At 41.1% G+C, this 13147-nt stretch overlaps 1 protein-coding gene across 2 annotated transcripts; it reads right to left on the bottom strand.

Moving 5' to 3' along the window:
* Positions 1 to 543: 543 nt before the first annotated feature.
* Positions 544 to 6958, bottom strand: ltc4s (leukotriene C4 synthase). 2 transcript variants are annotated; one of them, XM_036567913.1, is made up of 6 exons: positions 6810 to 6958; positions 5528 to 5627; positions 4058 to 4128; positions 2460 to 2541; positions 836 to 1035; positions 544 to 717 (listed from the first exon to the last, which is right to left on the bottom strand). In XM_036567913.1, the coding sequence occupies exons 1-5, from the start codon at positions 6865 to 6867 to the stop codon at positions 885 to 887; spliced, it is 462 nt and encodes a 153-aa protein (XP_036423806.1). In that variant the 5' UTR covers positions 6868 to 6958; the 3' UTR covers positions 544 to 717; positions 836 to 884. The 2 variants fall into 2 exon arrangements, with proteins under 2 accessions (XP_036423806.1, XP_036423805.1); XM_036567912.1 differs by having other exon boundaries at positions 544 to 1035.
* Positions 6959 to 13147: the final 6189 nt, after the last annotated feature.

Genomic DNA, 13147 nt, shown 5'->3' on the forward strand with positions numbered 1-13147 from the left:
CTGAACTGGGCCTACAGACTCAGATTTCTTTACAGTGGTGATAGGAACAGTGATGTCTACAAGGCAAATAGCCATTAAAAAGCAACCAGTGAGCCTACATGAGTTTTATGAGTTTTTATATGCCGTGTTAATGATGAGAAAAGAGTGGTAAATTAAAAAATATTTGTTTTCTTTAGGCACTATTTTACCTTAGAAAGCCTGTATATATCTTGCATTAATGTAATTTCAAAATACTGTTTTAGGCCAAAGGCTTATCTCAAAACTATCGTAAAACAATGTGGCATTAGCTACATATTGTTAATCATTTTGTGCAATAACTTCCTGTGGGTTAGCTTTTAGAGACATTCAACTCGTCAGACGTTTCCTATCACCACCTCTGTGAACAATTCTGACTTGGCAAGTTTCTCTTGAATGGAGCGTTTCACACCAAACCACTCTGACTGACTTTACACCTTAAATGATAATTTAATGATAACACTGAAATTTTGAAAAGTTGGTGGAATTGCCCTTCAAAGATAAAAATAAATATGAACAGTCAGCCGGTGTATTTTTTCTTTGTTTAATTTATTCTCCACAGCGTGCGTTTGTGTTGACAAGTACAGCAGGAATGAAGCCAAAATTAAGCAAAATATTTTGAGAAATGTTGTGAAATGAAAACATAGTTAACGGCTGTTTGCTGACTTTTCTATCTTACTGGAGATGTGACGTCAGACGAGGCTATGAAAAAAACACAAAAAACACACAAAATCACATTTCCAGCTCCGATTTAAGCTGCTTCTAGATAATTGACCCTTATGCGGAAGGTGAATGTGCTCATGTTGGGCTTAAGCTGAACCTGGACAAAGATGGACGAAGCTGGACAAAGTCCTCCATCTCTGCTGCCTTCAGTCGAGCTGGCTGAGTCCCAGGACGTTACAGAGAGAAGCGAGAGGGTCGAACCCGACATACAGACGACTCATACAGCACAGCACACCCACCCCTCCCACTGCTATCAGCACCCACTGCACCTTAGCACTGAAATACAGGGGAGCCAACCTGAGAGAGAGAGAGAGAGAGAGAGAGAGAGAGAGAGACAGAGAGAGAGAAAGAGAATAGAAGAGAAATAGGGAGAGTGAGAGAGCGGGACGGGGAGAATATGAGAGAGAGAGAGAGAGAGAGAGAGAGAGAGAAAGAGAGAGAGAGAGAGAGAGAGAGACAGACAGAGAGAGAGAAAGAGAATAGAAGAGAAATAGGGAGAGTGAGAGAGCGGGACGGGGAGAATATGAGAGAGAGAGAGAGAGGGAGAGAGGGAGAGAGAGAGAGAGAGAGAGAGATAGACAGACAGACAGAGAGAGAGAAAGAGAATAGAAGAGAAATAGGGAGAGTGAGAGAGAGGGACGGGGAGAATATGAAAGAGAGAGAGAGAGGGAGAGAGGGAGAGAGAGAGAGAGAGAGAATATGAGATGGAGAGAGGGAGAGAATATGAGCGGGAGAGGTGGAGAGAGGGAGAGAGAGAGAGAGAGAGAGAGAGAGAGAGGGAGAGAGAGAATATGAGATGGAGAGAGGGAGAGAATATGAGAGGGAGAGGTGGAGAGAGGGAGAGAGAGATGGAGAGAGGACGAGCGAGAATATGAGAGAGAGGAAGAGATGGAGAGAGGAAGAGAGAGAGAATATGAGAGAGAAGGAGAGGTGGAGAGAGGGAGAGAGAGATAATATGAGAGAGGGAGAGATGGAGAGAGGGAGAGAGAGATGGAGAGAGGAAGAGAAAAAATATGAGAGAGAGAGGGAGAGGTGGAGAGAGGGAGAGAGAGATGGAGAGAGGAAGAGAGAATATGAGAGAGAGGGAGAGATGGAGAGAGGAAGAGAGGGAGAATATGAGAGAGAAGGAGAGGTGGAGAGAGGAAGAGAGAGAGAATATGAGAGAGAAGGAGAGGTGGAGAGAGGGAGAGAGAGAATATGAGAGAAGGAGAGGTGGAGAGAGGGAGAGAGAGATAATATGAGAGAGAAGGAGAGGTGGAGAGAGGGAGAGAGAGATAATATGAGAGAGAGGGAGAGATGGAGAGGGAGAGAGAGATAATATGAGAGAGAGGGAGAGATGGAGAGGGAGAGAGAGATAATATGAGAGAGAGGGAGAGATGGAGAGAGGAAGAGAGGGAGAATATGAGAGAGAAGGAGAGGTGGAGAGAGGGAGAGGGAGAGAGGAAGAGAGGAAAAAAGGAGAGAATTACGTAATATACTTTATTTTATGATTTTCTATGTTGTCGTGATTCTATATGATCATTTTTATGATTTTAATCATTAACAAAGATTAAGTGGTTACTTTTTATAAAGTTTTACAGATATTGTTACTTTAAATGAAACAAAAGTAAGGAGGAAATAAATGATATGTTTGTTTTTTCTTAAAAAAATTAATTAAATGAATTAGTCCAAGAAAGCAGAGGCCCATCATAACCTCAGCAGAATGAACTAGCGCCCCCTACCTTCCCTGTGCAGACTTGGCATATCCATGGAAGTAGCGATACCGTCCATGAAGGTACAGCAGCCCAAGAACCACAGACACAGCTGGAGGAGGAAAAACACAGCATGTAAAAAACAAACAGGCCTGAACTCACAGCGGCTTCTGCTGAGTGACGGTGCTTCATTACAGTATGAGACTATTTTCATTCCGAAATACTGTAAATCCATTTGTAACAATTTTGGATGTAACAAGTTTTCTGAAAAGTATACGGTCATGTGCAAAAGTCTGAACACCCCCGGACAAACTACGTGTTCTTTTCTGATTTTGAAAAGTGGATGAACTCAAATATGGCATTTTTAATGCTAATTTAGTGCTCAACGTCTGTTTATTTCCTAAATTTACAAACATACATACATCATCTAAACCGCTTATCCTTCTGGGTCGCGGTGGGGTGCTGGAGCCTATCCCAGCTGTCATTGGGCGGAAGGCAGGATACACCCTGGACAGGTCGCCAGTCCATCGCAGGGCAGACAGACAGACAGACATACACATTCACTCACACACACATTCACATGCATTAAAATGTGCAAAAGTGTGAAGAACAGGGTAAAAGGGAGCAGAGAAAGTATGCAGAGAAACAGATGGACTACAGTCTGTAACTGTAGAACTACAAAGTGCACCTATATAGTAAGTGGAGCTGATAAAATGGACAATGAGCGTAGAAACAAGGAGGTGGTCATAATGTTATGGCTGATCGGTGTATATATCGAAACAAAACCTTGTATCTCTATATCTATCTTTTATTTTTGTTGTTTTTCAGTTTTTGACGTAATTTGAAAATGTCTGTTGCTCTTTTTTTTTTCATGAAGAATGAGAGAGAGAGAGAGAGAGAGAGAGAGAGAGAATATGAGATGGAGAGGTGGAGAGAGGGAGAGAGAGTTTTCATTTTTGTTGTTTTTCAGTTTTTGACGTAATTTGAAAATGTCTGTTGCTCTTTACATTGTGTGTAAATTTCATGAAGAACGGACCCAAGGAAAGGTCGCAAAATGACTTGGGAAAAAGTCTGCTTCCATTGACTTACATTGAAAGTAAAGTATGTTTTTTCCTTCTCCTGTAAAGTTACCATTTTGGAGATACAAGTTTTTTTTTCCAACAACAGCGATATATATATAGATACACACATTAACAAGTTATAAGCCTAGGGTTAAAAGGCACACACACGCACACACAGACACACTCATCAGATATAAGCCATGAATACAAGATTTCGAAACGCTTTAGTGTTGCAGATGATGTAGATCTATAAGTGCCTGCATTGCTGTTAAACACTTGCATCGCTGCAACATTCTAAACCATTTTTTCCTGTACTTTTCGAAAGCTTATCAGCAACGTGCAGCATTCGATCAGAAGATCTAAAGCTTAGAACTGTCGCTCACACTCTTCACAAACTTTCATCTCCCCTTTTCAGCTCAGTGGGGTTACTGTAACCAGAACTGTGTTTATGGCCTGTAAAAGTTGCAGTATTTTGCATTTCACACACACAGTTTTGTTTATATGTAAATGTGTGATATGAGGTAATCCACTCCGTCTCCCTCTCTGGCCGTGGTTATGAGTGCTCACCTTGACTGAAGAAGAGTCCAGCCACCCAGAGTGTAACCACAAACAGAGGGAAGTACTCAGAACAGTTTGCTCTGGTAAATGAGAAACAGAATGTACAGCATTCAACCCACATGTAGAATACAGTGTATTATCTGTCTATTGATCCAGCTCATATCTGCCTGCATCAACTCACAAAGTCAAAACATCCATATAAAGAACTGCTGTAGGATTAGGCCCGTCACAATCATGAAATTTTACAATTAATTGCTATATAAACAATTACGATTAAGAATTTAAAAGCCTTTTTTTTTCCAATTTCCACATAATTAAATAGTTAAGATGTAAACAAAACCATTCAGTGTGGTTTGATGTAAGATGCTCTGTTCTAGAGAAACTTGCCAAGTCAGAACTGTTCACAGTGCTGGTGATAGGAACCAGACGTCCACCTCCAAAAGCTTCCTCACAGAAAGGTATTATATGAAATGGTTAAATATATGTAGAAACATGTCTGACACATTGTTTTATGACAATTTGATTAGATTTTGGTTTAAAATGCATTTATTTTAATCCATTCGTGGTGGAGGGATCCTTGTGGGGCATCGTGAGGTAAAATAATCTCCAAAGAAAACTTTATTTTTTCAGATTTTACACTATTTTACCATCATCAACATTGCATTTAAACTCAGAAGACGCTTGTAGGCTCACTGGTGGTTTTGGATAGTAAATAATATGTGTATATTTGCACTGTAAACATGGTGACCCCTGGCTCCTGTCATCACCACTGTAAAGAAATGTCAGACCACTCTGAATGACTTTACATCTTAAGGACTGAATGATTCAGAAATGTGCAGAAATTGATGGAATTCCCCGTTAATTGTATGCAATTACTAAAGAACAATCACAAATGAGTTAATTAATTAATATCTGGCTTCCCAGCTATCAATACTGACGACAGACGCAACTCAAGGTCATAAGCATTACTCACTGCCCTCTAAAGGTGCTACAGCACAAAGTCGAATCAAGAACTGTTGTTTTTGTAAGACCCAACACAATCGCAAGAAATGCCTTTTCTGCTTTCTTATATTTACACCTTATGAAAATGAATCATCCTGTTATTTACAAGGTAAACATCCTGTTATTTACGAGGTAAACATACGATTATGGAAGATAACAACTGTGGAAATAACTGTGGTCAGCTTGCATAACTGTGATCTGGTGATTGTAGAATAGCTGTAACAAACCTAACCCTGTGAACAAATCTGCATAGCCCAGCACATCTGCTCACCAGCAAAACCACCATAGTGTGGTCTAGATGCTGGTATGCTGGTAAACCAGCATGCCCATGTAGGGTGACCAGCTAAACCAGAACTAGACCCGCATAAACCAACATAAACCTGCTTAGCCAAGCATGGATATCACACAGCATAATCATACAGCACTAACAGATTAATGTGTATAGATTATCTTTCATAGGTCCAGGTAAAAACTCACTGTGCTCTGAAGACCCTCTCAAACTCAGGGGGTCCTGTAGTGGCCGGCGGGGGGACAGAATACTTCCGTCGAGCGTAGATCACCTGCAGGGAGAAGTACGCTGGCAGGAAAAGGCAGAACATGATTAAAGCTTCACTCAGACCGCAGGAGAGGCTTTGTGAAGATGCTTCCTCAAACGTAACTTTACAGGAGGAAGAAAAAACCTACTTTACTTTTAATGTAAGTCAATGGAACCAGATTTTTTTTAGTACTGCTGCTTTAAGTTAGGGGTGTTATGCATATTAATTAAAATACTTTTTTTTCCAAATCAATTTGAGACAATGTGAATGTTTAGATTTTATGCTCTAAGAAATGTGACAGAACGGTTTACACTGTTATATTAAAAACACTAAATAAATATGAAAAAGTCTTTCTTTGCACATTAACTTAGTGTACATTTAAACTTGTCTTCCAAGGAAAAAGACTTTAAAAAGGAGTTCATCCAATTTTTCAAAAACGTTGCACATATTAATCATTAAGATGATCTTTACAGTGGTGGTGATAGGAATCACGGGTTGCCATGTCCTCAACACAAACACGGCCATTTTATTTGCTATTCAAAACAACCAGCGAACATATACCTGTTTTATATGTAATGTTGAAAATTACTAAATAATGGTGAATCTGGAAAAAGGGTTATTGGGAACTTTTGTTGCCTTACAGCTCCTTACATGTACCTCTCAGCTGTAAATGCATCTTAAAAATACTTTTTAGGCCACAAAACAGTGTAACTTAGGGTAAAACTATTTTATGAATTTCTCAGACATCTGGTGGACATTCATGACCATTTAAGGTTACCACTTTCTTTGGTGCAGCTTTTAGAAGCAATAAATTCTTCAGATGTCTGGTTCCTATCACCACCACTACCATGTACTATTTCTGGTTCCTCTAGAACAGAGCATTTTACATCAAACCGTCCTGAATGACTTTGTTTACGGTTAGATTTTGCAGAAATCCTGATAAATCAGTAGAATTTCCTTTAAATCTTGCTTTCATAGATTCTGCAGCTTCGTTTTCGGCTACTGGACTTTACCAGTCTAGTCCTGGACTACAGAGACTATTCTGAATGGAGATTCTCTATTGAAAGCAAAGTGTAGTCCAGGACTAGGCTTAATCCCTGTTCAAAGAGCAGGCCCCCAATATCATGAAATTGGATCATTTTACTTCTAAAAGGCAAGGCATAAAAGTATATTAAAGTATATCAAAGGTAAGTCCATATTAAAGGGGGTATTGAAGTTCCTACCTTGCTCCAGCACCCCCAGCACCGTGACTGCAGCAACACACACCACCTCATCAAGCATTGTTCAGCAGGTACACACGCACACACACACACACACACAACCACAACCAGCTCAATGCGACTTCTAATCTGACTATAAGTGTAATCACACAGTTCTCCCTATCCTCCCTCATCTCGTCACACTGTCCTTCCTTATTTTAGAGTGGGCGGAGCTCAGCAGGAAAGCAAATGTTCTGAGCAAGCACAAACACAAACATACACACAATGAACACTGTCCTGATCAGGAAGAAGCTCAGAGGTAATCAAATAAAGGTTTACTAGTAAGTTAAGGGTGTCAGGGAAGAGAAACTACAGTAAAACTATCAGCCAATAAGGGGTCTTTATTATTAGTGGCCTGTAATGTAGTCTGAGACTACGGAGTCGGCTTTCGTAATAAAATACCTAAACCTTTTATCACACTATAAATTAATCAACCTATAAATTAATGTAATGGGACAAGGTGGTAGACCCTTCCAACTCTTGTCAGCATAAAGTATAGCTGTGTTCTGAGGTAGGCTTCACTTCTCGCAAGGTCACAGCAGGCCGGTCCAAACCGAAGGACCCTTTGTATACAGCCTAGAAATGCAGCCTACACTATGTTGCCAAAAGTATTTGCTCGTCTGCCTTCACACGCATATGAACTTGAGTAGCATCCCATTCTTAATCCATAGGGTTTAATATGATGTCGGCCCACCCTTTGCAGCTATAACAGCTACAACTCTTCTGGGAAGGCTTTCCACAAGGGTTAGGAGTGTTTATGGGAATTTTTGACCATTCTTCCAGAAGCGCATTTGTGAGGTCAGACACTGATGTTGGACGAGAAGGCCTGGCTCGCAGTCTCCACTCTAATTCTTCCAAAAGGTGTTCTATCGGGTTGAGGTCAGGACTCTGTGAAGGCCAGTCAAGTTCTTCCACACCAAACTCGCTCATCCATGTCTTTATGGAGCTGCTTTGTGCACTGGTGCACAGTCATGTTGGAACAGGAAGGGGCCGTCCCCAAACTGTTCCCACAAAGTTGGGAGCATGAAATTGTCCAAAATCTCTTGGTGCTGAAGCATTAAGAGCTCCTTTCACTGGAACTAAGGGGCCGAGCCCAACTCCTGAAAAACAGCCCCAGACCATAATCCCCCTCCACCAAACTTTACACTTGGCACAATGCAGTCAGACAAGTACCGTTCTCCTGGCAACCGCCAAACCCAGACTCGTCCATCGGATTTCCAGAGGGAGAAGCGTGATTGGTCACTCCAGAGAACACGTCTCCACTGCTCTAGAGTCCAGTGGCGGCGCTTTACACCACTGCATTCGACGCTTTGCATTGCGCTTGGTGATGTAAGGCTTGGATGCAGCTGCTCAGCCATGGAAACCCATTCCATGAAGCTCTCTACGCTGTTCTTGAGCTGATCTGAAGGCCACATGAAGTTCGGAGGTCTGTAGCGATTGACTCTGCAGAAAGTTGGTGACCTCTGCGCACTATGCGCCTCAGCATCCGCTGACCCCGCTCTGTCATTTTACGTGGCCGACCACTTCGTGGCTGAGTTGCTGTCGTTCCCAATTGCTTCCACTTTGTTATGATACCACTGACAGTTGACTGTGGAATATTTAGTAGTGAGGAAATTTCACGACTGGACTTGCTGCACAGGTGGCATCCGATCACGGTACCACGCTGGAGTTCACTGAGCTCCTGAGAGCGCCCCATTCTTTCACTAGTGTCTGTAGAAGCAGTCTGCAGGCCTAGGGGCTTGGTTTTATACACCTGTGGCCATGGAAGTGATTGGAACACCTGAATTCAATGATTTGGATGGGTGAGTGAATGCTTTTGGCAATATAGTATACATTCAGAGTGATTCTGAGGATGCATCAGATGTATCCTTCCAGGCCTTTGGTTACCTACAGTTCTCCGCGCACAAAAGACGCACGGGAAAGAAAAACAGCACCACGAAATTGGCAGAAAACGAAGCCGTTGGAGCTTGTTCGGAATTGTAAGTTGTTTGCATCCTTGAATTTGTTTTCGTTACCTTATAAAGTGTAAAATGACTGATTAATTAAAGAATCCGTCCATATATCGCATTTTTTTTAGAAGTATTTGTTTATGTGTAGTTTATCGTATTACATAAGAACATCTCCTCCATCTCCTCAATGCAATGGGCTCCATTTTCTCTCACCAGCTCCCTCACAAGTTTGGCGCCGCTCTGGTGACGTCACCACACAGACTCGTTAGTGCTGTTCCATTTGTATGATCAATAGGCTACTAAGGAGGAGTCTTCATAGGACAGTCCTACAGAGGACCCTCCCTACTTCAACTTTGGAACGCAGCTTATATAAGGACGGCACTGCAACCTTTACCCAGAGCTGAGAAGGTGCTCTGACTGATAACACACTGCAAAAAAATAAAGCACTGGATTTTCCAGACATTTCATTAATTTTGTAAATCAAGCACATGAGCCGGTACTACACATCATCATATATCAGCATTTAATGTAGAACATTTTGCCTTGTAAGAAGTCTTTCTTTATCCAAATACCTCATCTATGATAATGCCAACTTCTGCTAGCTCCTCTGTGGGATTTACAATGTTAGACCCAAGCTGGTGGTTTACATTCACTCCCCCATAATGGGTTTATACTACTTGCAGTAGCTCTAAAGCTGGGGCTACACTATACGACTTATACGACACTATACGACGGTAGCGCTGAAGCTGGGCCGACACTATACGACTTATACGACACTATACGACGGTAGCGCTGAAGCTGGGCCTACACTATACGACTTATACGACACTAAACGACGGTAGCGCTGAAGCTGGGCCTACACTATACGACTTATACGACACTATACGACGGTAGCGCTGAAGCTGGGCCTACACTATACGACTTATACGACACTATACGACGGTAGCGCTGAAGCTGGGCCTACACTATACGACTTATACGACACTATACGACGGTAGCTCTGAAGCTGGGCCTACACTATACGACTTATACGACACTAGACGACGGTAGCGCTGAAGCTGGGCCTACACTATACGACTTATACGACACTATACGACGGTAGCGCTGAAGCTGGGCCTACACTATACGACTTATACGACACTATACGACGGTAGCTCTGAAGCTGGGCCTACACTATACGACTTATACGACACTAAACGACGGTAGCTCTGAAGCTGGGTCTACACTATACGACTTATATGACACTATACGACGGTAGCTCTGAAGCTGGGCCGACACTATATGACTTATACGACACTAGACGATGGTAGCTCTGAAGCTGGGCCTACACTATACGACTTATACGACACTATATGACAGTAGCTCTGAAGCTGGGCCTACACTATATGACTTATACGACACTAGACGATGGTAGCTCTGAAGCTGGGTCTACACTATACGACTTATACGACACTATACGACGGTAGCTCTGAAGCTGGGTCTACACTATACGACTTATACGACACTATACGACGGTAGCTCTGAAGCTGGGCCTACACTATATGACGGTAGCTCTGAAGCTGGGCCTACAGTATACGACACTATACGACGGTAGCTCTGAAGCTGGGTCTACACTATATGACTTTCTTCCCAACTTTAAACCTGATTGGCTCCTTGTGACAAATGTTCACAATCTGAAGTGATTTTACAGGTGAGGAGCTCGATTAGAAGCAACTGACAGCGCAGAGGATCCATTAGTGTGAGAGGAGAAACCACTGTAGCCGTGTCTTCACTAAGTAGTCGGCGTCATGCTCTTACGCCCATATTAGGAACTTGGGGTCTAAGCTCGGTTTCTCTATGGCCAGAATGAACAGGGTTTTCGAAAAATCGGCTCTATCGCCCCCTGTGGTGGATAAAAATGCTCGTAAGCTATCGCTACTGAGCACTGAGTTCACGAAATTAGCCTGGCAGGCTCATTAAGCACGCTTTGGCAGTACGGTCAGAGCCAGTTTATGAGGAGCCCGGCCACTTCCTATTTCCCCCATTATTATATCAAAAACAGGACTGCAGAACGCCAGAGGGCGCCCATGAGCAAGTCCTCAGTGATTGGGAGTAAATGGAGCTCAACAGCAAAAAAACGAAATAGTTAAAATAGTTTCTAATCACTCGCCCAGAACTTTCCTTTAATTTTAGACAGTAGAAGGATGGATTTCACTAAATAAACAAAGCAAACTCACCTGTATGTTTCCTTTTTTCTACAGCAAACAGGTTTTGGGCAGCAGGACGCTAACATTACTGCTACTGAGTGCTGATTGGTTGGCGAGCGGAGCAGCTCATTGGCTGTCCACGCTCACAGAGACCGGTTTTAAACTCCTATAACTCGAGTTTAAAAGCTCTTAAAAATATAACAGCAGTGTTAAAATGTTTTATGCTGTTCTGTGTTCAGGAAATGAATGTATTCTTTTACATTAAAAATGTTCAAGCGTTTATAAATTATGATTTTGCTCAAATGCTCCATCTTAACCCATTTATTTTGGACTCGGGAGCGCCCTCTAGCGTTTGAGAAGCCCGGAAGACATTACAGAGTGATAATTCTCCCCTCTACAAGTTCTCTGGTATGGTAGCGTATTTCCATGTACAGATGAAAAAGAAGTGAGAACAGAAAAAGCAGTTTTCCCTGCAGTTCTCTCTACGTCATCATTAATATTATGCTACTGCTTATCCCTGATTTAGGCTACTGAAATATCCTAATTATTAATTTAATGCTGGTAACACTTTCAGAGGGCATTTTCTCAGGACATTCGCCAGCTTCTTGTTCATCTTCTCCCTGTTCCATCTTAAATGATGCAGCAGTTACTTTTTGAACAAAAAGACAAGAAATTCTGTGACAAACTGATGTGAACTTTGTGAGTCTCACCGTTTCAGAAATTCTTTACGATTTTAAGTCATGTAGTGAACGCCCAGCTTAAGTCAACTAAAAAAAAATGGATCTTTCATTCCCCCCTTATTAGTTCCCATCCCTGGTAGAGATGGGTATCAAGAACTGAAGTGACGAACTGTGCTACCTTGACAAAATATCTTACTGAAGCACATATATATGGGTTCCATTCATATATTTCTAGGTAGGATATTTTGATAGTTTAAATCACCTTATCAAAAAATGCTACCAGCATTAAAACTATGAAGCTGAAGTTCAGCCTCCTAGCCACCAACTTCAAGTACAAATCTTTCAGTTCCACCTTAAATGGTGCAGATGTTACATTCTGGCACCTCAGAGGATATAACTACCTCACCATTTAAGGTGGAACAGGAAAACTGAATTAAGATAGGAAGCCAGTTCAGGCTTGTATTAGAACTACAGGTAGGACAGTTTGATAGTATAAATGTCCTTATTAGAAAATGTTTCCAGTATTGAAATAATAATTAGGATATTTTATAGCCTAAATCAACTCAAAGGGGGAAGCAGCAATATTAAGCTGAGTCTGCACTGAGTTAGAATTGGTAGCTAGCATTAATCGCTAACGGCTAGGTAGCCTGGGTTTGACCTTGGTGTGAGCCATCCTGAAAACCAGGGGTAACCAGTTTTATATTGCTTATGGTTAACATTTTCAACCGTAAGGGAAATAAATCACCATAGACTTTTTTTTTAAGGACCAAATTATGGAGATTAGTATTAATAAGAGTACCAATAAGTGTCCGTATCAATAAAATCTTAACGATATCCATCCCCAATCTCTGGCCACATTAATCATGATTCATCTACAATTTGAAAGACAATTTTGTTTCCCCATAAAATTAAGTGTAGTGATTCTTGCCCGCCCCTAAAATGTCTGAGTTTTGATTACATCACCGCTCACCAGCATGCAGCAAAAAATATTAACTAACCATTAATATAATTATATAATTAATATAACATTTCAGAAAACTGGAAACACATCTGAGGACGGAAGGACAATGTTTTGATTTTTTTTAACTTGCTGTTTTATGAATCCTTCGGAAAATTAAAGACTACAGTCGCATGCAAAGGTTACGTTTTGTTGATTTTGAAGTGAAAAAAGACATCAACGCAGAACAAAGTTATATATGACAACTTTCTGCAAACTTTAGCGCACAATTTCGATTTAAAAGTTTTGAAATGTTTTTCTTATTTAAAAATGAAACTATGATAAATCTAAATCTTTCAACTTCAAAAGAAATCTAAAAGATTTTCTAAACTGTAAAAATGTTAAAAAAAAAAAGAAAAACCTTAACATGCTGGAAAATTATGGAGGAAAAAAAAAACAAAAAAAAAAACAACATGCCATAACTTGCATTAAAAGCAAATTATAAGTAGGCCACATTTTTCCCCCAATATGTTAAATTTAAAAAAAAATA

The sequence above is a fragment of the Colossoma macropomum genome, unplaced genomic scaffold, assembly GCF_904425465.1.
Source record: "Colossoma macropomum unplaced genomic scaffold, Colossoma_macropomum, whole genome shotgun sequence".
In the NCBI taxonomy this organism is placed as follows: domain Eukaryota; kingdom Metazoa; phylum Chordata; class Actinopteri; order Characiformes; family Serrasalmidae; genus Colossoma; species Colossoma macropomum.

Bases quoted from the DNA above. Each gene is read 5' to 3' on its own strand.
- ltc4s (XM_036567913.1), bottom strand. From the start codon at position 6,867: ATGCTTGATGAGGTGGTGTGTGTTGCTGCAGTCACGGTGCTGGGGGTG. The intron at 4,129-5,527 runs GTGAGTTTTTAC...CTCATTTACCAG, and splicing joins GAGAGGGTCTTCAGAGCACA to AGCAAACTGTTCTGAGTACT. The intron at 1,036-2,459 runs GTAGGGGGCGCT...TCTCTCTCTCAG, and splicing joins GCCAAGTCTGCACAGGGAAG to GTTGGCTCCCCTGTATTTCA.